Raw genomic sequence first — 24,031 nt, 5'->3', positions numbered from 1 at the left:
AAACACTGTGGTCTACAAGTTGTTTAGCGAGAGGATGGTGGTAATGTGCTTCAATAGAACAATGGATCAATGCCATGTCAAAACTCGGCTCCGCTGATCTGGAGGGCTCCGCAGTCCACACACAGACACACACACACGCGCGCGCGCACACACGGGATCGCAGCCACACACACATTTCCACTGTCCAATAGACAAGCGCCCTTTTCGACCGCGTGACATTGTTCAGAAGGTCTCGGTCCGCCTGACAGATATCTGTGTGAACGCAGGCGAACCAAATGAAGAATGCAACAATGTTGCAACTTCACCCCCGGAACCGCACCGAGTCCTCCAAAACTATATGTGAAAGCGACCTAAGACTCATAATCTAATAAGACTAATAATAAAGGAAAGAGGGAGGAGGAAGAGAAGAGGGGCGAAGATGAAAGAGGAGGATAAGAGAGTAGAGGATGACAGAGGAAAAGGGAGAAGAGTGGAGAGGAGCTGAGAAGAGTAGGAAGAGAAGACAGGAGCGGACACAAGAGGGGAGGTGTGGAGAGAAGAGGACAGGATGAGATAGGAGAGGAGTGGAAGAGAGAACATATATCAATCCCAGTGCTCAACCTCGCTTATATATCTTTATTCGCATCACACTCTTCATCAGGATCTCTGGCAGGAGTATCCAGAAGCTCCGGTACATCCAAAACTGCAGGAAATGCTCCACCCCTCAAACCTCCACCCACCACTTTACGATCCAGCAACAGCTTCTCTGTGCTCCTGGACCATGGGGGATTGGGTCTTCTATTCTTACCTTGCCTGTGGAATGATCTTCCTGTCCACTTGAGGGCGCTGCAGAACACTTTAAGAGGCCTCCTTTTGAACAGGGCCTTCTCTTCATTTTGTGTTTTATTTTAATGTCTTTGCTTTTATGCGTTCCACCAACATTCTTAACTCTTTCACTACCACACTACTTTTGCTATGGAAGTCAATGGGGAAATTGGACTGGAAAGAAAATCAAGATTAAAATTATATTTTCTTTGAATCCTCAGGGACTTGAAGAAACACAACACACAGTCAACTACATATCCCATATACTGTGCGTCTGATGGAGAGTCCACTTTACACTTGATCCCTTGAAATGTATTGAGGGGCATCCGGCATTGGTCTCTTCTTAAAGCTAGAAATCAGAGACAGAACCCTTGAAATTGTGATGTCACCTATGATATGAAATATAACAATGTGATATACAGTATATATATATATATATATATATATATATATATATATATATATATATATATATATATATATATATATATATATATATATATGTGTGTGTGTGTGTCTATATATATATATGCAATAATTTCATTTTCTGTTTTATAATGTGATATAAAACAGACAATGAATGGGGCACTGACGTCAAGCTGTAAAGGTTTTGATTTCACAAATTATGTTTATATTCTAGTGGCCGTTAAGGAATCTCTACCATATTATCACGCTCATTTATATTCTAGTGGTTGTTAATGAATCTCTACCATATGATCACGCTCATTTATATTCTAGTGGTTGTTAATGAATCTCTACCATATTATGAAGCTAATTTGGGTGTAAGGGCTCACACAAGCATTCTATGGGCCCACAAAGTCAGTGAACTATTTATCATCTGGGGCATTCTGTGTGGGTGCTGTCTCCTCTTATGTGACCTTTCAGTGAGCATGAGTAAACCTAGAGCGCTTTCACTCCTTATACAGAACATTAAGTACCCCAGTATAGCTATTAGCTAGAGACAGTTGCGATTGCGAACTATGCTGACTTTAGCACTTTGTTCACAATCCTGGATTGATCTTTGATTGGAATGTAATCACACCTCTCAATCTTTTTAAGACATGATACAGTAGGTTTTAGACCTTTAATCAAAACCTGGAGTTGTTTTTAAACATGGCACTGTACCTGTAGATCAAAATGTGTGAGCAATGACTAATTTGCCCAGTAAAATTCCCCTGACAAACAGTGGTAGTTTCTTTTACTAGCTTGTAGGCGTAATATCTCCTAAAAGATCTCTCTAAATAAACATCAAGGGTGTATGCTTACGTACGGAAAACCCACACGGAAGGCAGGTCTTGAGAAAGTTTCGAGGGGCATTTTGTTTTAAGGTAAAAGAAAAAGATACAGGCACAGTGATACTGTAATGAGGTATGGAATATGTTTTATAGCATTTATTTGACATTTTGTATACTGTGTGAGCATTCAAACCACATCCTATACGACTCAACTGATGAGGCTTTCACGTGTCAGAAATCAGTAAAACTGTTCCACTAAACAGACGTTGTTCTGTCTAGCCTGCCGAGTGTCCAATTACAACATAGAAAAAAGAAGAAATAGAAGAAAAGGTAGGATTTCTTTTCCTTCTAATTTTCTAAATAATACGCAGAATATGAGAGAAAGTTCTTCAAAGCCAGTTTGTTGTATGTGAAAGCCGTTAATTTGGCCTAATTAAGTGTTGATGCTCTTTTACGAAATAACTCTTATTGTTTGTGTCGTTGTTATCTTAATACTTAGTCACTGAAGTAAAAAAATAAATAAAAAATTTAAATGTCGATTTCCTCAATAACTCATTTGATAATAACTAGAATTATTAAAATAACAAATGAAGCAATGTGATTTAATTATTATTATTATTATTATTATTATTATTATTATTATTATTATTATTATTATTATTATTATTATTATTATTATTATTATTATTATTATTATTATTATTATTATTGAGAGCACAATGATGACCCATACCCATGTTGAATTTTAGCTGCTGTGTTGCCATTCGTCCAACCAGTGAATGAGACTTGGACCCATGGCTCTTAAACCTCTGTCCTTATTAGTGCTGTGGGACCTCGCTTTCTTTATACAAAATGGTAGGCTGGCTTGTCATAGACTTTTATTCACGTCTTGTTATTCTTATACAAGTCATATTTTCACACGTGGATTGTTAGGTAGTAGGCTACTTCCGTAGGGCTACTGAATGCAAAGTGTATCAATTAATTTCAGTGTTGACTGAAAGGCTGGAAATGTTTAGTCACGGTGCAGTGCTAAAATTTAGGATGTGTAAAGAAAGAGGTTGACCACACCTTTTGTGCTTACAGTCGCATCTTTCTGCAGCGTTACCTGCACAACTGACTATGAGACATCACTGAACTGTTCCTGCTCTGGCTCAGTGCCTGTGTCTCCCATTCGAATAGAGGCCGCATGCAGGTAAACGTTGACAGTGTTTTATTTGTGGCATAACACCAAGTTGCTTTTCTAAATCTGAACAAATGTTTCTTTTGCGGTTGTGTTGTCCTTTTGGGATCTTACGAATGCCAACACTTTGCAATGTACTTTCCTGTCACCTCTCAAATCTGAGATATGAAGGATTTGTCATTTATGATTTCCACCAGCCATTAAGAAAAACTGGTAGCATTGCTAGCCTTGCTGCCTTTCCTACATGACTATTTCTTGATATCTTGCCGTTAGTGTCACGCTGACAGCCAATTTAGCTTTTCTTGGTGTTTTCTTTTCACATACTAACAACTTAAGATAAAAGCTTTACCATTGCAGGGCATCTATGAGCAGTGTACCTGACTAGCTCCGCCCTTCATCTGTTGGTTGTTCACCATTTAGTGCCCCAAATAAACTGAATGAAATGGGAGCGAATCAAAATGGCCACCGCAAAGTAGTTTCAGAGGGACATTGTAACATCACGTGAAAACAAAGGAGCGCCTCCATATTCAAGATTCAAGAGATTTGGTGGCTGAGTGGCGCAGTGGGCAAGGTGCTCGCCACTAATACTAATTGGCAGTGTAATTGGCAGTGTTAGAGGGTGGGAAAGCTGGTGGGTGGGGATTGGACGTTGTGGACAGCGATTCCTACAGGTCGGTTGGGTGACGCCTGTACAGCAGAAACAGGAAGTATCGGGGGCAGCGTGAGCCTCCCACACGTTACTCCTCGGAGTCGCCACTGAGAGTTCGAGCTGTCTGGTGAAAAGATGCGACAGGCTGCCTCCTCGTGTACCGGAGGGGACACGTGATGCAAGGCTTCTATCCTCACTACAGCAGACCAGTGGGAGGCATAGTCTAGCAACGTTCAAGACAGGGGAGGGAAGAATTGGAAATAGGAAATTGGGATGGGAGAAAAATAGAAAAATAAGGAGAAAAAGTGGATCAAAAAGATTCAAGAGATTTATTCGTCACATGATTGTGCAAAAATACAAATAATAAAATAGAATAATAAAATAGAATAGATAATAAAATTGACATGATAAAAGTAATAAGAATACAATACAATAAGAAATAAAGGTAATGAGTACTATATACAATAATATACAAATATACATTTATGTTTTTTAAAGTGCATTTTTTTGTAGTGTGTTTGTGTGGGGTGTGTGAGAGTGCAAGTGAGGATGTGTGTGTGTTTGTGTGGGGTGTGTGAGAGTGCAAGTGAGGATGTGTGTGTGTGTGTGTGTGCGTGTGTGTGTGTGTGTGTGTGTGTGTGTGTGTGTGTGTGTGTGTTCATGTGTGCTTGTGTGTGGAGAGATCAGTGTTCAGTGTTCTGATGGCCAGGGGTAAGAAGCTGAGTCGGAGGTGCTTGCCTGACCGCAGCAGCTTGAACAGGCTGTTGTTGGGATGGTGAGGGTCCTTCATTATTCTGCAGGCTCTGGATTTGCATCTCCTGTTGTATAAGTCCTGCAGGGGCGGTAGTGCAATACCCGTAGTACGCTCTGCTGAGCGCACTACTCTCTGCAGATCCTTCCTGTCCTGGGCAGTGCAGTTGCCAAACCAGACAGTGATGTTCCCAGTCAGGATGGACTGGAGTATCTTCCCTGATACTCTGAATTTCCTGAGTTGTCTCAGGTGGTAGAGGAGCTGCTTCGCATTTTTTAACACAGTGTCTGTGTGTATTGACCATGTCAGGTCCTTCGCGATGTGGACTCCCAGGTATTTGAAACTGCTCACCCTGTCCAAGATAGTCCCATTAATCCACAGTGGCGTGTGTGTGTCCCCTGCTGTATTCTCCTGAAATCCACGATCAGCTCCTTGGTCTTACCAATGTTCAGGCTGGTGCCAGGACATCAAGGCCATCTCGTTATTGTTAGAGATCAGACCCACCACCACCGTGGTGGTAGGGACACCATATGACGATTATGACGGTGTCCCTACCTGTAAGGAAATTACTGTAATGATATACATGAGATAAATATAATTTATAAAGGTGCACTATGTAGAAATGTCAAACTTGTCAAAAAACCCACAGTTTTCATGTTCTTTGAACGCTGGGGTCACAGGAATTTGACCTCAATATGGGGTCACTTAGGGTAATAAGAGGAGGATGTTTCAGTGTCATCATGGTTGCAGAAATCATTGGTTGCAGAAATTAGCTCTAATGTTTGGTAGTTATTAGGCCTGCCACGATAACACATTTTGCTGGGCGATTAATTGCCCCCGAAAATATCGCGATAAGCGATATTATTGCGACCGGTTAGAGAATTTTTTTTTTGGAGAAATTTATTTCCCAAAACTTTTATTTTGAAGCCCACCGCTCCGTCTTTTCCGGTGTTTAAGACTTTTATTTTGAAGCCCACCGACCGGACCGGAAGTATTGTTGTGATTATCAGGTACTTTTTGGGTACCAGAAAAGTCACGTGAAACACTGCAGACCACTGAATAGAGACGCGTCTCTAGGATTTCATAATCATTATGTTTGCAGCAGGCACAAGTGCAATAAACAAAGGATACAGTCACTGTGTATTCTGCCTCATTTATTGATTAAACAAAACCGACATCAACACAATTTGCCACCGAGCGGAGAGTTTAGTCTTGCAAAAAGATCGCTGACTTGTTAAGGCTTGTTGTTAGGTTAGGTGCTAATGTTGTGCTAGCGTTTTAGCATGGCTATCGTACATAGCGTGATCAATATAACTCGCTATTGATTGTTTGTATGAGTAACGTTAATGCTAGTAGAATAGACACAACGTGAGGTAATCACCATCCATTTTAAACCGGTTATTACCTAATGCTAACGTTAGCAAATAGACGCGACTGGTAACGTTACAGCTTGTTAGCCTAATGCTCGTTAACGTTAGCATAGACAGCCTAGCTAACGTTAACGCTTGTAGAATAGACACAATGAGAGGTAACGTTAGCGTTAGCAGAATAGACACAACGAGGGTCTCGTTAATGTTGTTATTGATTGATTGATTGAAAACTGTGTTTACTCTGTTTGTATGAGTAACGTTAATGCTAGTAGAATAGACACAATGAGGGGTAACGTTAGCCCCACGGAGCTCCTGTGCTGTGCTCTGTAGTAAAGCCAGCGGCCCGCCTCCCAACACGGACAGTGACTGACAAGGGGCACTGGGTCCGCCTCATTAAAACAAACGCGCAAATAGCAATTAATCGCGCCCGTCAAAATCATTGCATTCATTTTAATTATCGCGGCAATTAATCGATTTATTGCTTATCGCGGCAGGCCTAGTAGTTATTGTAACCACAAATGCAAGCTAACAGCAAAAATTGACAATTTACACTTTGCATTGTGGGATAAATTAGGACTGAATGACATCAAGATACAAGATACAAGAGTTTTATTTGTCACGGCATACAGGTATACAGTGAAATGCGGGGGGTCTCGCCCGCAACGATGTGCATAATACAAGTAATAATATAAGAGTCCAACCAATAGAGCGACATAGTGCAATAAACAAGTAAACAAAGTAGGCATATCGGTATCTGTACATGAGCTATTTACAGAGCATGCCACAGGTCCTGTGGCAGTGCAGTACACTGTTAGCTACGGATGAGGCATTTGGGTCTTTATGTACACTGCTATACAATGCTATATTATACGATCTCAAGCTATACTATTCTTAAAGTGATCTTTCCTTCTGTAAAGTGTCCATAGTGTGAGCGTGTGCAGCATGAGTGTGTGTGTGCTCATGTTAAAGTGGCTGCTAGTGTGTGAGCGTGTACAGTGTGTGTGTTGTGTGTGTGCTCATGTGTGCTTGTGCATGGAGAGTTCAGTGTTCAAGGCTCTGATGGCCTGGGGGAAGAAGCTGAGCCGAAGTCTCTCTGTCCTCGTTACTGGTGCTCGCAGGCGTTTGCCTGACCGCAGCAGCATGAACAGGCTGTTGTTGGGGTGGTGAGGGTCTTTCATTATCCTGCAGGCTCTGGATTTGCACCTCTTGTTGTATAGGACCTGCAGGGTTGGTAGTGCAATACCCGTGGTACGCTCGGCTGAGCGCACCACTCTCTGTAGGGCCTTCTTGTCCTGTGCTGTGCTGTTGCCATACCAGGCAGTGATGTTTCCAGTCAAGATGCTCTCTACAGCTCCGGAGTAGAAGGACTGGAGTATCTTCCCAGATACTCTGAACTTCCTTAACTGTCTCAGGTGGTAGAGGCGCTGCTTCGCATTTTTTACGACTGAGTCTATGTGTGTTGTCCATGTCAGGTCCTCTGAGATGTGGACCCCCAGGTACTTGAAGCTGCTCACCCTCTCCACGGTAGCCCCATTTATCCTCAGTGGTGTGTGTGTCTCCTGCTGTCTCCTCCTAAAATCCACGATCAGCTCCTTGGTTTTACCAATGTTCAGGAGCAGGCTGTTGTCCTGGCACCAGCGTTCCAGTACCTCAACCTCCTCCCGGTAGGCCTTCTCGTCGTTGTCCGAGATCAGCCCCACCACCACCGCGTCGTCCGCAAACTTCACTATGGAGTTGGAGCTGAACTTGGCCACACAGTCGTGTGTGTAAAGTGAGTACAGCAGGGGGCTCAGAACACAGCCCTGGGGGGACCCGATGCTCAGGGTGATGGTGTTGGAGGTCTGACCCCCCACCCTGACCGCCTTGGGTCTTTCACCAGGTGCTCAGAGCGGAGCTCAGACCCAACTCGATCAGCTTGTCCACCAGTCTGGTGGGGACTATGGTGTTGAACGCTGAGCTGTAGTCAATGAACAACAGTCTCACATAGCCCCCCTTCTGGCGGTCAAGGTGAGAGAGGGTGCTGTGCAGTACTTGGGAGACCGCATCGTCAGTGGACCTGTTTGGCCTGTATGCAAATTGCATAGGGTCCATATCACTGGGGAGGGAGGCACAAATGTGATCCTTGACCAGCCTCTCGAAACATTTCATGGCCACAGAGGTGAGTGCCACCGGTCTGTAGTCATTGAGACATGTTGGGGAGGGTTTCTTTGGTACAGGGATGATGGTAGACATCTTGAAGCAGGCAGGGACCACTGACTCCGCCAGGGATTGATTAAATATGGCGGTGAACACAGGGGCTAGCTGGTTGGCACAGGACTTAAGTATGCGTCCTGTTATACCATCTGGGCCAGCAGCTTTTCTGGTGTCAATATCAAACATGGGGGCAGATATTTTAAAAACAGTTGTCCATTATGAATCATGTTTGACTGATATTGTAAAAGGGAGCATATTAGGCATCAACATGGCACCATCTATTCACCTGTTCTTAAAGAGGCACATGAGTCAAACATCTTCAAACCAGCTTTATTTCTGAGAGCTTCACAGAACAGGCCGGAGGGGTTTTGCAGTGTAAAAAGTACTGCACAAAAGAGGGCTGATGTCTGTGATATATTGATTTATGTAGGGTGATGTATACTGATCATAAAATAAGGGACTGTTAATTCTGATTCTGACACTGTCTCCTGTAGTGATGCTGATGTTAATGGCAGCTGTGAAATCCAACCCCCTCATGCCTGGTGTTGGATGAGACTAGAAGATTTGGATATGTACGCATCCGTTGGTATCACCTGTACTGCGAGAGTTACTCAAAAAGGCAACGAGCACAACATGGATGCAAGTGACTCAGTCAACTGGATGCTGAGTGATATGGGTGAGTACAAGACAGCGGCAGACTGGGACACAAAGTCAGCCCGGGACATTCAGATGCACCAGCCCACGCACCGCCCCCGAAACTGGCCCACACAACGACCGTTATGAAACACTTGTCCCAGTATTAAACAACCCATGGCTGTGGCTAAGGAGTCAACATCAGGGAGACCAAATCTACACCCCGCCCCTAGATGTGCACTCGTGCACAGTGCACACACACACACACACACACATATATACCGTTACTTCTTGTCATTGGCATACGTTTTCTTTTTTTTACTAACATCTTAGTGCCTCATTAGCCTAGGGATTAAGGATACGTGAAGTATTAACTACACCATAATAATATTGAGGTTTTGATCCATATAAATATCTGTGCTACACAATTTCAGTTAGATTCGATTTATTGTCCTTTAATTTTGCTTGCCGTTTAATCACCATCGAAAGACCCCCCACTTCCTCCCAGACACCCATTCCAAGAGCCTGTTTGCTTTCCAGGTCTCTCTCTCTCTCTCTCTCTCTCTCTCTCTCTCTCTCTCTCTCTCTCTCTCTCTCTGTCTGTCTGTCTGTCTGTCTGTCTGTCTGTCTGTCTGTCTGTCTGTCTGTCTGTCTGTCTGTCTGTCTGTCTGTCTGTCTGTCTGTCTGTCTGTCTGTCTGTCTGTCTGTCTGTCTGTCTGTCTGTCTGTCTGTCTGTCTGTCTGTCTGTGTCTGTCACTCTCTCTGTCTTTCCCCCAATTAAACTGTCCTACTCTACATCACCAGCATGTTTCGCAGCAAGTCACTTGTTCCTTCCTCTACTAAACAGGTCTGTAATTTTCAAATATTGTTCTGCGTCTTTTACTAGCAATTTTAGTTTTTTTATTCTAGCTTTTTCAGCTCCACCATTTCTTTTTTTACGGGGGCCAATTTCGAATTGCATATCATTCTTGGTTGACACTGAAGTTAGTAAAATGCCATCCGAATTATGAAGAAGCTTTCTTGATGGAGAAACAGTGTATCAAAAATCTGAAAGAAGGAAAGATAGCCTACTGTTTGAATTTCTCCCAGTTGTTAGATTACTGCTTCCCTCTGCTGATCAGCTCTTCCACATTAGAGCTATATCTCCAGGCAGCCTCACGTTGTTCACTAAGCACAACATTTGACGACACAGAAGCGAATCTTCATTCAAACAGCAATGGCAGGCAGCTCGCACAGTAGAAGCAATCGTCCATGTTATCTGATTTGGAGAGTATTCCTTCATTAAAAGGACAACAAAAAACATCTCTGAAGGCTTATCAGAGAATTAGGCTACGCGGTATGCTCCAAATGGCATTGAGTTTCTCTCGTTCGATGTCACGGATAGGCTAGGGGACACAAATTCAGCCTGAGACGTTCAGAGTCGCTCCGGCCCGCACGCACACACGCACACACACTATTGTCACATGTGTGTCATTGCGCTCTGGGTAGTGTATCTGTAGTCTGTGTAGGCTACATCATCTGGATGGACTGTTTCTGTGCGAGCGAGCATGCATACTATGGAATTTAATCCTGCCGGCGCCACTGCCGGCCCACACACTGGCCCACACACTGGCCCACACACCGGCCCACACACCGACTCACACACTGGCCCACACACCGACTCACACACTGGCCCACACACCGGCCCACATACCGGCCCACACTCTGGCCCACACACCGACTCACACTGGTCCACACCGGCCCGCCGTACAGACCATGTAGCCTGGGAGATGACTGAAATCACTGCAAGAGCTAGTAGGCTATTTTTAAGCATCTTTCTGTGGCAATTTTCATTTTTACATCTAACTTTTTCAGCCCTACCCTACCAAAGTGGGCCGATCGGAGTGGACTAAATGGGCCAGTCGAACCCCTTCCCCATCCAAAAAAAAAGTTTAAAAAAAAAGAAAAGAAAAGAAAAAAATCTTTTTTGTTACTTCCGGCCCATCGGGATTCGTCCAGAACGTCCCGATGGCCAGACCGGGCCTGGTACAAGAACTGGTTGTTTATCTGATTTGAACTTTGCTTAGATGTCATTTCTGAGAAATTGACAACATTTTAAATAAGATTAAATAAATATAGATATTTTAAATATGCACCAGCTAACTACTAGATAATAGTTATATCCTAGTTAGAGTTAACCTCTTAAGCCCTAGCCCTATTTTATGAAAATTCGCCTAAAAATACATACCTAAGTAAATGGAAGATTACTCCATTTCTACAACCCATTTGCATGTTCTTGGTATCTAGGGACATCTATGGATCTCAGGTAGGGATGCTCAATATTGGCTTTTTTACCGATACCGATATACCGATATTGTCCAACTCTTAATTTCCGATACCGATATCAACCGATATCAACCGATACCGATATATGCATACACAGAGACAGCGTCGATCGGGGTAGAAAGAAATATCAGATCAACGATCAAATTTATATATAGTGTTCTTACCTTGTATCTGATGTAATGCAAAATAAATAATCCAATTATCTGATCGCCATTCCAAATACTGCTCGTGGAGGTCTGTCCAACATTACCGACCGTTACACATGAATGGGCGGGCGGGGTTACTGTCATCGTTGTTGAGGCCGTTGTGAACGGTCAGCGAGTTAACCCGACTATACTCGTGACTGGCGTTGAATGAGTTAAGGAGTAGTTTCGGTGGAGTGGAAGGCTCGAAAGCCAGATTGAAAAGATTCATGAAGATTGTTATTTGATAGATGGTCAGTAAGTTGCGTTGCGACAATCCGTTCTAATATTTTGGATAGGAACGGAAGATTCCTACTACATAATAGTTCATATCCTAGTTAGAAGAACTACTAGATAATAGTTAATATCCTTATTATGGTCTTATTCAGGATAAGCTGTTAACAGTGTTTTTACAGATTCTTTTACACAAATCTGTACATTCGGCAACTCTGCAATGTATGTGTAAATTAAATGGTTAATGTGAGCATTCCCAATGCATATGGGAAATGTGGTTGGAAAGCCAACATTTCCAGAACGTGCCTGATTATGAACGATGAACAAGCATTTTTACCCCTTGTAGTGTGACATAATCAGAATTGCAATGTGGCCCCACGAATTTCTTTCGTTTAGTGTGACAATTCCTGCAACGTGTTCTTTGACTTTGGACAAAAATTAGAAGTCCAAACCAAACCCCTCCTCCCCTGATCCATGGTGAAGTTCATGCCAAGATGGCATGCAATCTGTCAGGGACAAACGCATAGGGATAGACCGCGCAGGTGATTGATTGAATGAAAATTTCATTAACATATTGCAGAATGGGTACAATACAGTACGGCTCAATACACACAATTGTTAAGGGGATGCAGACCAGAGAAAGACTTTCGTCTTGTTTACATCAGGGTCCCCCATTTTCAATTCATAATGAATTGTAAGTAAGGGTGCAATTAGCACCGTGCAATCCATTCTTTGTGGATCTAGCCCATAGTGTGCCACGTCTCCCGGCCAAGATGTTATAAAGCCATGATAACCTAATCTGACTTGGTGATCATTATGAAAGACACAAATATTATGTAGTCTGACATTGGTGCACATCATGTAAACACACACTGAGTTATGTAACTGCTTTAACACTTAACTCATTGACTGCCACACTGTTTTTCCATCTGTACTCCCTGGCGCCAGCGTTTTCTTTTTTGCAGACCCATTGTATATTCTATATTATAGCTATGGAGACAATAGTAGCTCATTTGAAAGGCAATATTTATACTCCAACATGGAACAAACCGTTTATTTCTACATACTTTCATTCCTGCGCAATCCCAGGCTAAAACCCGTCCCAAAATAATCCAGTCTTGTTTCCTGGAATGCAAGATATTACGTGTTTTCTGTGCAGCATGCACATTTTGTGCCGGTTGCTCGCCTGACACCTATATTATTTCCAAAGGTAAACATGACCATACTCTATTCACAAAGCCACCATGGGGTGGGGGGGGATGGGTCCCTCACAGACTAGTTTTCTGACGCTGGGATGATTACAAAGGCATGTTTTACGATGGGGTTCGGTAAAATAGACGTTACCTTTGTCAGCAGGTCCACCAAAACCCTGTCCACTCTTGCTCCGAAGTGTCTGAGTCAGAACAGGAACAATAAATAACGTTAGTTGGCTCTGGCAGTGCCCAACAGATAAAGTTAACGTTACATCCAAACAGCCTGTTTGAAAATACTAGAATCCAACATAGTCTGGTGAAAACGAAAATCGTCACAGTTTGTCCTCTTCATAATAATCGCCAATAGTTCGCTCTAGGCGATCGCCATTGCTGAACGTTATAGTTGGCTCTAGTCTGGGGTGCTCTCAACTCTGTTGTCGGCGACAGATAATGTTACATGCTCGGCTGGTTTGACTATAGACTAGTCTGGTGAAAACGCACCTTATTGTCAGGATGGTTCGACTTTAATAGTAAAGAACACAAAGAGTAATACTAGGATACTATGTCAAAGGCATGGGAACGAGGGAAATAGATAATGGAGCTTAGTGGTGGTCCAGAACTGGAACCGGCCGCGTTATCTCCGAACGCCTATAGTGAAGACCTGACGAATGACAAGCAGAGGAAAGGAATGTTACATAGCCACCAAATACCAACATTCCACACACACCCCCGTGACAGCCAATCAGAAGCCAACCCCTAAGTGACAGCACTAAATGACAGGGAAAAACAAGTGACAGCAATCAAGTGACAGATGACAGAGAAGGTGGGTGGTTCCCGACCGTAGTCAAGAACCAGAATCGTAACACCTTATCATCCATAAATGTGATAGTTTTGTCCTCTTCATAATAATCTCCAATAGTTCGCTCGCCATTCCATAGGCAGTTTGCAGGCTAGTGGCTACTATTCTGGCCAGCAGTGAGTGAGCAAACCCGCCCCCCACAAACTAGCCCAGTTAAAAATGTAGGCGATACTGCCACCTATTCGATCGTCATTTCAATTCGAATTCACTCAGAGGTACCAGGATCACACAACAAGGTCCGGCTGACTGTTTAGTATAATAATAATAATAATAATAATTTTAAAAAAAACGAGTATACTCGTTGTTGGCGGCGAACGCATGGGTTCAATGAGTTAACACACCGCAGCTTGTTCCCTTGTATGTTCATGTGTGCTCAGATGATCAGGCGCATATGTTGCAGAAACAGTATATCCTCCTCTGCATGGTAACATGAGCCTTGTTGACACTTAACCATTTTTTCCTCATATTGCGTATAGCATGACTGGCCCTGTTCCTCGTACCTGGCTAACTGAGTTAGCCAGATCATTTTCAGGATAACTTGACATAAGCCAGACCTTTCGGTTCCCCGAAGCGCGATTGTCTAAATCACTGTGGCAACAGATCTGAAAGTTTGAACCTGCTCCAGCGCAGAGTTTAGTTCAGTTAGCTGGATAAACTGGCCACACCCTCGCAAAAAGAAATGCCAGCTCTCCTCACAGATCCCATTATACCATTCTGAATTATGTTTTTGTGCTTAGTTTTTCTAGAGGGGGCTTTTGAAATGTAAAATAATAGACCTAAAATGCTGATAATAAATCATATTCAGCCTATGGATTTACTTTGTCCTAAATAATGCACGTCATATACAGTGCCTCGCGAGTCGTGACACAGACTATGTGGTTATTTTAACACTTTGATCGCCATGGTTCAAATTCATAATTTACCATCCCTAGCCAGCTCTATTTGTCTATGGAGAAGTTCCCCTTCTTTGCAGGGCTATAACTTTTTAAATTCTATTGCTAAATTGCCATTATTATGGCCCATTCAATGTCCTATATCCATTGTTCAGGGTGTAGCAACGATATACTTTTTCATTCACATATTCATACTAAAATATGGTCTAAAGTATAAGTATGTTTTTATCGTTTTCTGCAGCTTTCTCCAGAACTTGATTTATAGCTCCAAATGCATTATATTGATGATCAAATACAGTTTGGTAGCGATCGTTGCCAGATGAAACATTTCAACTGGAGGTACTTCTAGAAGTTACTACGTATCATCTGATATTGACCGGATGGGCGAGGGGGCGTTTATAATTCCGTGGGCAACGTTATACCATTCATCTAGTGTGGGTCATATGATCATCAGATCAGTTAGTATAGACTACGTTAGAAAATAACGTTGAAACTCACCGTATCTTCCTCGCGCCGTTGGACGATCAGCGTGGAGTTGACAGTTTTCGATTATGGGATGTTGATCCTGATGAACCATTTCCAGGTTGTATAATACTATATACGTCCAAATAACGTTGTTTATTGAGTTAGGGCGAGCGATTGATTATCCAGTGTGTTGAGATGGAGTCCGGCTACCGATCGCGAGTGCCCGGACGGATTATGGATGAGCACTTCCTGTTTGGCGCGCCCCTCCCTCTTGGCTGATCTGCCGATCGGCCACCAGATGGCGCTCTTGAACCGTTAGACAGTTGAGTGGAGCTCACCAGTACATCTCATGTCTCCGGAGGAGAAATATGATTTCGATCACAGATTTTTGAATTATTGATATCAAAGACGAGTTACGGCGTCTTCGGCAGAATGAGCATGGCAAGGAATGACGTCTAAACACGTCATCGGCGATTAAAGTGTTAATAACGGAGCATTGCAAATGTGAATCCTGCGGGATATTTTTAATGAATGAAACCTATAGCAGGCGTTTGGCTCTGATTCGTTTCATATTCTCCTCTGTGGATGTATTTGCTTAACAGCACATTTATTATGTTTCATTCAAGCTTAAATTGAAGCGTCTTTATGCGTGGATTGTGGATGTGAATTACGAGAATCTGAATCTGTGGATTGTTGAATTGTATCAGTCACTCACATGTTATTGTGATATTGTAACTGGGATTAAAATGTCTGAGGAGATGCGCTGTTTGACAGATTTGATGACGTGGACGTGACTTGAGACAAGTTGAATGAGCAAGCCTTTGACGTTTTGATGAATGCATTTATCTGTTCAAGCACTGTTATCTGAATTTATATAACGAGGCAAGCGAGCTCGGGTTAAACTTACTACCTTACAAAATGAGCGGCAATCTGGTGGTTTAACTGTGCCAAATTTTAAGTTATATTTTCAAGCGTTATCATTTCGTCCTCTGTTGAGTTGGTTTAATTTAAATTCTGAGGCCCCCTGGCTTAATATTGAAAAACATATTGTGGCGCCGATTCGTTTACAAGACATTGTCTTTACAGATATTTCACTAAAGCAATGTAGATTACGTTATGGTCCGATAATAGCGCATGCCATATCTTTATGGCGCAAATATGAAAAGTTACTTAATTGGGATACTAAGTGGCATGAACAGACTCCCTTATTTCATAACCCGTTTTTGCTTAGCGGAGGCCGCAGTTTTGTAGCTCAATCATGGTCCAACTGTGGCATTCATGTACTTGGCGATGTTATGGAGGACAATGGTCTAAGAACATTCTCAGATCTGAAAGAGTCATATAACTTACCTGGCACCTCCTTTTTTTTTATATTTACAGCTCCGCTCGGCTATGCGAGCCTATGGAGTTCCATGGACCAAACCAACTACTCACCCGTTAATTACTTTCTCTAAAAAAACTGCAGGTCTCTCCAAAGGACAAGTCTCTATAATTTATAAAGATCTATCACAAAGATGTACTTCGTTAATACCTGTTATCCAATCGTGGAGCACAGAATTGGGATTAGAACACCATCACTCTATCAATTGGAACAGAGTTTGGGGAAATGTTACTATGGCATCACGAAACCCAAATCATCAGCAGATTCATTTCAATTTTGTCCATAAAACATATTTAACCCCCCAGAAAGCTTATAGAATGAGACGTGCTATGTCACCAAACTGTACACTTTGTTCTCTAAATACTACTGGTACTTTTACACATATGATGTGGGAATGCCCCACAGTTAAAAGTTTCTGGGAACAGATAACTAATTATCTATCTAAAGTATTACAAAAACATATTCCCTGTTGTCCCAAATTACTTCTCCTTAATGATGATGATTCTTTAGCTTTAAGTATTGTTCAGAGACGATTTTGGCTGGCAGGAAGTACTGCTGCAAAATGTTTTTTGGCGCTGCGATGGCAAGCTCCACACTCTCTGCCCTTTAATCACTGGAAACAGTTATTAGCTGATGTTGTAACAATGGAGCTTTCTACAGCTAGATTAAATGGGGCAAGATATCAAACAATAGATAGCTGGAACCATATTCTCTATCAAGTTAGGACCTTCAATATATAGCTAGCAGGACATAACTAATATCTGTATAATTCCTTTTAGTTTTTTTATTTTTCTTGGTCTTTGTTGAAATTTTTGTTCAATAAATTTTCTTCTCAGGCCTATGACGGGGTGGGTTGGGTGGGGGGTTACTATTATTATTATTATTATTATTATTATTATTATTATTATTATTATTATTATTATTATTATTATTATTATTATTATTATTATTATTATTATTATTTTATTTATTTTTTGTCAACGGTGGTTGGTGCAGGGGTTAGGGGGTAGGAGTTTTTTATTTTAAATGAGGCAAGGGGCAAGCCAATGCATGTAATTGGCAAATAATTTTTTATGTGCATTATATGTGCATTGTATGTGCATTATATATCCTGCCTTTTCTTCCAAAAAATGAAATAAAAATATATAAAAAAAAAAAAAAAAGCACTGTTATCTGATGATGAACAAGAGGGTGATGAACATGACTGGTGTCACTGGTATAAACCAAAGGTTAATCAATCAATGCATGTATGGACGAAACTGATTCAAACCTGATTAATAGTGAAACTGTATAGCCTCCGATCCTCTCTGACACGTTTTTTCGGGGGTCGCGCCTTGAAAACTTTGGGAACCATGTATTTATATAGTACATGATACCTAAGCTCATACAGTACAGATATCCTCATAAGTATCTATTCGTATCAATTAGATACTCTTTGGGCTTGTTTTTATCTACTTATTCTGAAAGAGTTGAACTAATTATTTTCACTAGCAAGATCTCATTCGATTATTCATTCCATTAAGCCTACTGCCAGCAGGCACATTTAAAGAAATATAATCTGATTGATTGGGGTAATGCAGGACTTAAAATTTGCCTATAGATAGTTTCAAGTTCAAGTTTCAAGTTTCTTTATTAGTTGTCATACAGAAGTACAGAATACTTTTATACAAAATGCTTCTTTCTATTACACTCCAGAGACTGTGCTAGACAAAAATAGATAAGTATAAAATAAAATAAGTATAGCAAGTAAAAATAGAAGTCACGTACGTGGACACAAGTGTTCAGTATGTACATATGTACAATGTTCAATGCAGAGTAGAAGTAACTGAGTTACCATACAATATACTAATATACAATATACTATGTAGTGCAAAGCAGAAATGGGATGAGGTACAATTTACAGTAAGGTGCATTTAACTTGTCGGCGAGGCTATTGCGCTGTACTGTATTGTACCCATTCTGCAATCTGTTATAAAGTTTTCAATCAATCAATCAATGACGTTAGAAAATCTGGATTTTTGAGATCGACACATGCTGCCTTTTCAGGTGAGGCGGCCACGCGCAATTATCCTGAGTATCAAGTCTGGTTCGAATTAACAAGAGTGAATCCGCCTTTGAGGAACAGGGAAAGCCTGGATTCAAACATCGGGTTAATTGAATCTGGCTAATTGGACTTTTGATCGACTTAGTTGAACCAGGTACGGGGAATAGGGCCCTGTAGTATAACCATTTCCAATTCCTTTGTGTATTTTCTTTCATAGTGAAGCCCCTACAGCCACTCAATGTGCAAGTGGCAAATCAAGGCGAATTCTTCAACATCACCTGGGATAAAAACAATAATTACAGGGACCGGTGGCTCATTTACAGGGTGCGGATAAGACGGAGCAAAGACTTACTGAAGGTAAACAATGATTGATGAGACAGAGTAAATACTTACTGAAGGTAAGCAATGATTGGTAAGACGGAGCAAAGACTTACTGAAGGTAAACATTGATTGATGAGACAGAGTAACGAAGGTAAACATTGATTTATGAGACAGAGTAAAGACTAACTGAAGGTAAACATTGATTGATGAGACAGAGTAAATACTTACTGAAGGTAAACATTGATTGATAAGACGGAACAAAGACTTAATGAAGGTAAACATTGATTGGTAAGACGGAGCAAAGACTTACTGAAGGTAAACATTGATTGATGAGACAGAGTAAAGACTTACTGAAGGTAAACATTGATTGATGAGACAGAGCAAAGACTTACTGAGGGTAAACAATGATTGATGAGACAGGGGAAAGACTTACTGAAGGTAAACATTGATTGATAAGACGGCGCAAAGACTTACTGAAGATAAACATTGATTGAACATTTTTATTTCACACAGCTACTGGTATATAATTTAAATACTATTTGAGTCCTTGAGACAAAGAGCCATTATATGTCCATTTTAAAGTTTGGAGATGATAAAGGTTTCAAATCTCATTAAATGAAAACTGTATATTTGAGTGGTCCGTACAGTATATTCATAGTTAAACATTATGAATGAAGGTTGTGTACTTCTAAGTGATACTGCACTCCAAATAGACTGACTGCAAGTATGTTGCCTGTTGTCAAAATGTCAAAATGGACTCATATAGTTGTCTTAACTCAATCCACGCCAGAACCGATGATAGTCGGGTTAACGATAGGTTATGTATATAACCTAGTTATATGAGTACTGGCTGAGCGTCTTGCTCTTCGCCATCGAGATGTACCTCATCTCCAGTACCTACTGTACTTCATTAACGAAAAAACAAATGCACCCAGCATCTGACCAGGCCCCGCCCCAGTGCCGTACTATAAAGCACTAGGCGTGGTCACCACTCGCCCTTCCTCGGAAAAAGTTTCCATCAGAAAAGTTTCCCAAGGGACCTCAGGGTGCGCTAAGAGCAAGACGCTCAGCCAGTACTCATATAACTAAGTTATATACATAACCTATCGTTATATAGTCGTACTGGCGAATCGCGTCTTGCTCTTCGCCATCGAGATATGGGGACAGAGCAGACGCGAGGACCGACAAATGCACCCCCTGAGGACCCGAAAGCCCACATCAGGGGGGAGGGGAGTCCCGTCACCCCTCCTTCCTAGTGAAGAGGGTGCGGCAGTCAACTCCACCCAAGTGCGAAAAAGAGGGAACTAGAAAAATCCAAACGCACAGCACAGGCGGGACCACGTGTGACACAACACCTTGTGGTCCACACACACACACCCCTGCTACCCCACCGAAAGACGGGAAGCAGGAGAGGTTCCAGACCTCAGAACCGCCTGGGAGACAGAACCCCCGGTCATGTCCATGAGGTAAAACCTTACGAAGGGACCCGGTGAGGACCATGAAGCCGCAGCACAGATGTCCCCCACCGAGGCCCCTCCTAACAGGGCGGCAGAGGCCACCACTCCACGAGTGGAGTGCGCCCTGACACCCCCAGGGGGGGCCAGCCCAGCCAACGTGTAGCAAAGGGCAATGCCCTCGCACAACCAATGGGACAGGCGCTGTTTCGACAGTGCCTTACCAGCGCGAGAGCCACCGTAACAGATAAAAAGCTGATCGGTAGCCCTGAGGCCCTGAGTACGGCTGAGGTAAATCCCCAAAGCCCGGACCAGACATGACAGGTGAAGGCTCGCCTCTAACTCACTAGCGTGAGGAGGCGGATGAAACGCCTGAACCATAATATCCCTGGAGCGGAAAGAGCTCTGGATATTTTCTGGCACGAAGACTGGATTAGGCCTCAGAGTGGCACCGCTATCGAAACGAATAGACAGACACTCAGGAGCACAGAGCTCACCCACGCGCTTAGCGGAGGTGATGGCCAGCAGGAACGCAGTCTTGAACGACAGCTGTTCCAAAGGCGCTTGCTCAAGAGGCTCAAACGGGGCCTCGGACAACCGACCGAGGACCAATTGAAGATCCCAACTCGGAGCCAGAAAATGTTTCACTGGCTTAAGGTGCCGAGCGCCAAGCAGGAAACGCTTCACAAGAGGGTGGCCGAACAACGCAATGCCCTCAAACCCCTCATGACAAGAGGATATAGCCGCAGCATATACCCTCACCGTCGAAGCCGACAGTCTATCAAGCATAGACTGAAGGAAGGTAAGGACAGCGTCCAGGGGGCAGGACACCGGGTCGCGGCCTCCCACCTTACACCACTCTTGGAACATACGCCACCTACCCGCGTAAACCGCGATAGTGGAGGGAGCATGTCCGGATGGTGTCAACCACAGAAGGATCCATCCTCTCCAGACTCACCCTCTCACCAGCCAAACCATCAGCGGCTGGTCCAGCACAGGGAACTAACACAGAGACCCGTGCGCTTGAGAGAGGGCCCGCGATGACCAAGGAACAGGCCACGACGGGGCTACCAAGAGCTGGATCAGGACCGGGAACCACACAGCTGCGCCCCGGTCCGGCGCAATCAGGACCAAGGTCCTGCACTCCTCAACGTACCCGCCCCAACAACTGACCCAACAGATGTATGGGGGGAAAGAATCCCAGGCGGCCACGGCATCGGTCCCCGACCTGCCTGACTATGTCCGGATGTAATCCCCACTCGTCAGGGTGAGGACCGCCCCGCGACATCACACCTGTACCCACATTCACCCTGCCGGGGATGTGGAGAGCCCTCAGGCTGCGCAGATAGAGAACGCCCATAGCCAGCCGCCCGCCGCCCGGTGCAGACGGGGGGAGCGTACTCCTCCCTGTCTGTTGATATACAACGCTGACGTCGTATTGTCCGTCCTGATCAAACACCGTTTGAGGACCAGAAGGACCGCCTTCAATACCAACACATTGAACGTAGCGCAGACCGGGCAGCATGGCTTGCCAGCTGCCCCCTACTGCGTTGGCCCGACGCGTCTCCAGCGAGGGAGGCGTCGGTGAAAAACGTGACGTGTGACAGCCTACTGCCCATAGGGACCCCCCTGGTGAGGACCCCAGGCCCTCCCCAGGGGGCGAGGTCCCCCAGTACTGACACGGGAACCTTAGCCGCTTCCACTTGCCTCTCACCGGGTCTATTTCCATACTGGAAAAAAACCACCTCCGTAACCTCTTCCTGGGGTGAAGAAGAGGCCAAGAGGGACCACGGAATGAGCAGATGCCATCATACCGAGCAGGCGTATCACGGACAGCGCCGTAACCGTCCTAGGATGGAACCTCCCGAGCGTGTCGACAACACGCTCTGAGAGGGATGCCCATAGCACTCCACCCGTTGACTGGGAAGAGGAGTACTCTACTTCCAGTCTACAGCAAACCCCAGGCTGGTAGGAATTCCACCACCTGCCTGGTATGAGACCTGACGATCCACCTTGACCGCCAAGGACCAGAACGTCATCAGGGCAGAATACACTTCGTAACCCCTGACGACGCAGAGGCCCCAGTGCGGCCTCCACGCACTTGGTGAAGATGCGGGGAGCCAGAGAAAAGCCGAACGGCAGCCTCTGGTACTCATACGCTAAACCCTGCAAAGGAAGCGTAGGTAAGCCCTAGGATGGAAGATCGGGGATACGAATACGCATCCTACAGGTCTAGGGAGGAGAACCAGGCCCCCACCTGACAGTGTTCAACAGGTAGGAGACGATCCAAAAAATGCTGAACCTTCCCATGGGGCAGGTCCATTTGGCGCAAGTCCGCTAGGAACTGTAGATAGGCGGCCCGGTCCCACCCGCTGTGCGTAGCCAACCCTGGACCCGTGCGAGCAGAGCGTTCCGTGGAGTCGGGACATCTGACCCTGACACTACCCACGAGGCAATCGCACCCAAGGGGGGACCCCGACAGAAAGGGCCGGTTTGATACGGGGGAAGCTGACATCAGTCTAGGTGACAAAAGCTCCCCCACTGAACACCCCTCCAGAACATGCTGAGGAGTTGTTCTGCAGCTGGACATGCAAGGTGTGAGGCCCCCATGGGTTCCTATACACCGTAGCCCTGCAGTGATATTACTACCACCCAAATCACGTGCGCCTGCGAGACCACTGCCAATCTTTCAGGAGTGGGAGGCACCAACATGATACCCGGCCTGGCGAAGACGAGGTCGGGGAAGCCCGCACTGTGTGCCTCAAAAAAGGTCTCGAGCCCCCCTGCTGACAACACTTGTAGTTGACAGACGTAACACCAGGCTCAACCAAACACAGCTTATGGTGTGGGAGCCGCTTGACAGCACAACATTCTCACGGACAGACCCAGGCTCAGCCATCAACTGGGTGTCAGCCCCTGTCCCCATGAGAAGCGAAACATGGGGTCGCATGCGCTTCAGCGAAGGCTCGTGGCCCGCAGCCAAAGGAAACAAATCAGAGACCCTTTTCCGCTGGTGTTAGGGGAGGGAGTGATCGGAGAGCGGGCTGCTCGCGGCAGGACGGCGACGGTTTCTCAGGCCGTGCTCATCCAACATGGCCGATCCCTCGGCCGCCAAAGCTGTCGGCCTTGTGGACACCTGTTGACTCAACGCCCAGGATACCTCTGGCGGGGGAAATATGGCCGCCTGTCGAGGGCCTCGCCATAGTCGTTGACGAGGCCGTGCTCTCACCTCTGGCTGCGCGGCTTGAGGCGGTGTGGGGCCTAGGACAAATACCGCCCGCGCTCCAGCGGAAGACCAAGATCCTCTGCGGAGAGGTGAGCCCTGAGGAGGAAAACTCCCTGCGGTTATAGCTTGCAGCTAGGTCAAACCTAATAACGTCAACAACCTCGCGCGATGTTTCGACGTTGGCTGGCCCTCATGGCCCCGCCACCAGACACCATTTTTTACAGAAAAAACAGCAAGTCGAACAAAGTTACTAATCGCTGCCAATTCCATACCGTGGCGGTACAGGCTTAACACAGCCCACCAGCCACTCGCCGGGCCGACCCACCTCATGGCGTTGGCCGGGCGGGGCACTGTTTCAACATGTCAAAGGCAAAGGACTGATGCTAAACACGGAGCACCAGTGGTAATTGCAAACAGCAACCTCCACTGTGGTGTGCACCATGAAGGGGTTAATGAATAAATTAACTAAAAACACCACCAATATACTGTAGAATGGGCTAGCCCATACACACAACGTTAAGGGGATGCGGACGAGAGAACCCCAGTCCCGCATATCATTCATAATATTCACAAACAGCACACCAGCCCTAGACCTCAGCCCATTTACCCATGAAAAGGTAAACAAAGCCCCCCCCGCAA

The 24,031-nt window shown here is 44.5% G+C and overlaps 1 protein-coding gene across 1 annotated transcript in view; it reads left to right on the top strand.

Moving 5' to 3' along the window:
- Nucleotides 1-2,304: 2,304 nt before the first annotated feature.
- Nucleotides 2,305-24,031, top strand: part of LOC311246077 (interleukin-21 receptor-like) — a 62,095-nt gene continuing 40,368 nt past the window's right edge. The window contains exons 1-5 of the mRNA XM_084336150.1: nt 2,305-2,369; nt 2,789-2,894; nt 3,123-3,231; nt 8,677-8,858; nt 18,609-18,748. Coding sequence (XP_084192276.1) covers nt 2,819-2,894; nt 3,123-3,231; nt 8,677-8,858; nt 18,609-18,748 — 507 coding nt within the window. The 5' untranslated portion in view covers nt 2,305-2,369; nt 2,789-2,818. The remainder of the gene's footprint in view (nt 2,370-2,788; nt 2,895-3,122; nt 3,232-8,676; nt 8,859-18,608; nt 18,749-24,031) is intronic.

The sequence above is a fragment of the Notolepis coatsorum genome (assembly GCF_963971535.1).
Source record: "Notolepis coatsorum genome assembly, chromosome: 19".
NCBI lineage: Eukaryota > Metazoa > Chordata > Actinopteri > Aulopiformes > Paralepididae > Notolepis > Notolepis coatsorum.
This window is presented reverse-complemented; position numbering and strand designations above follow the sequence as displayed.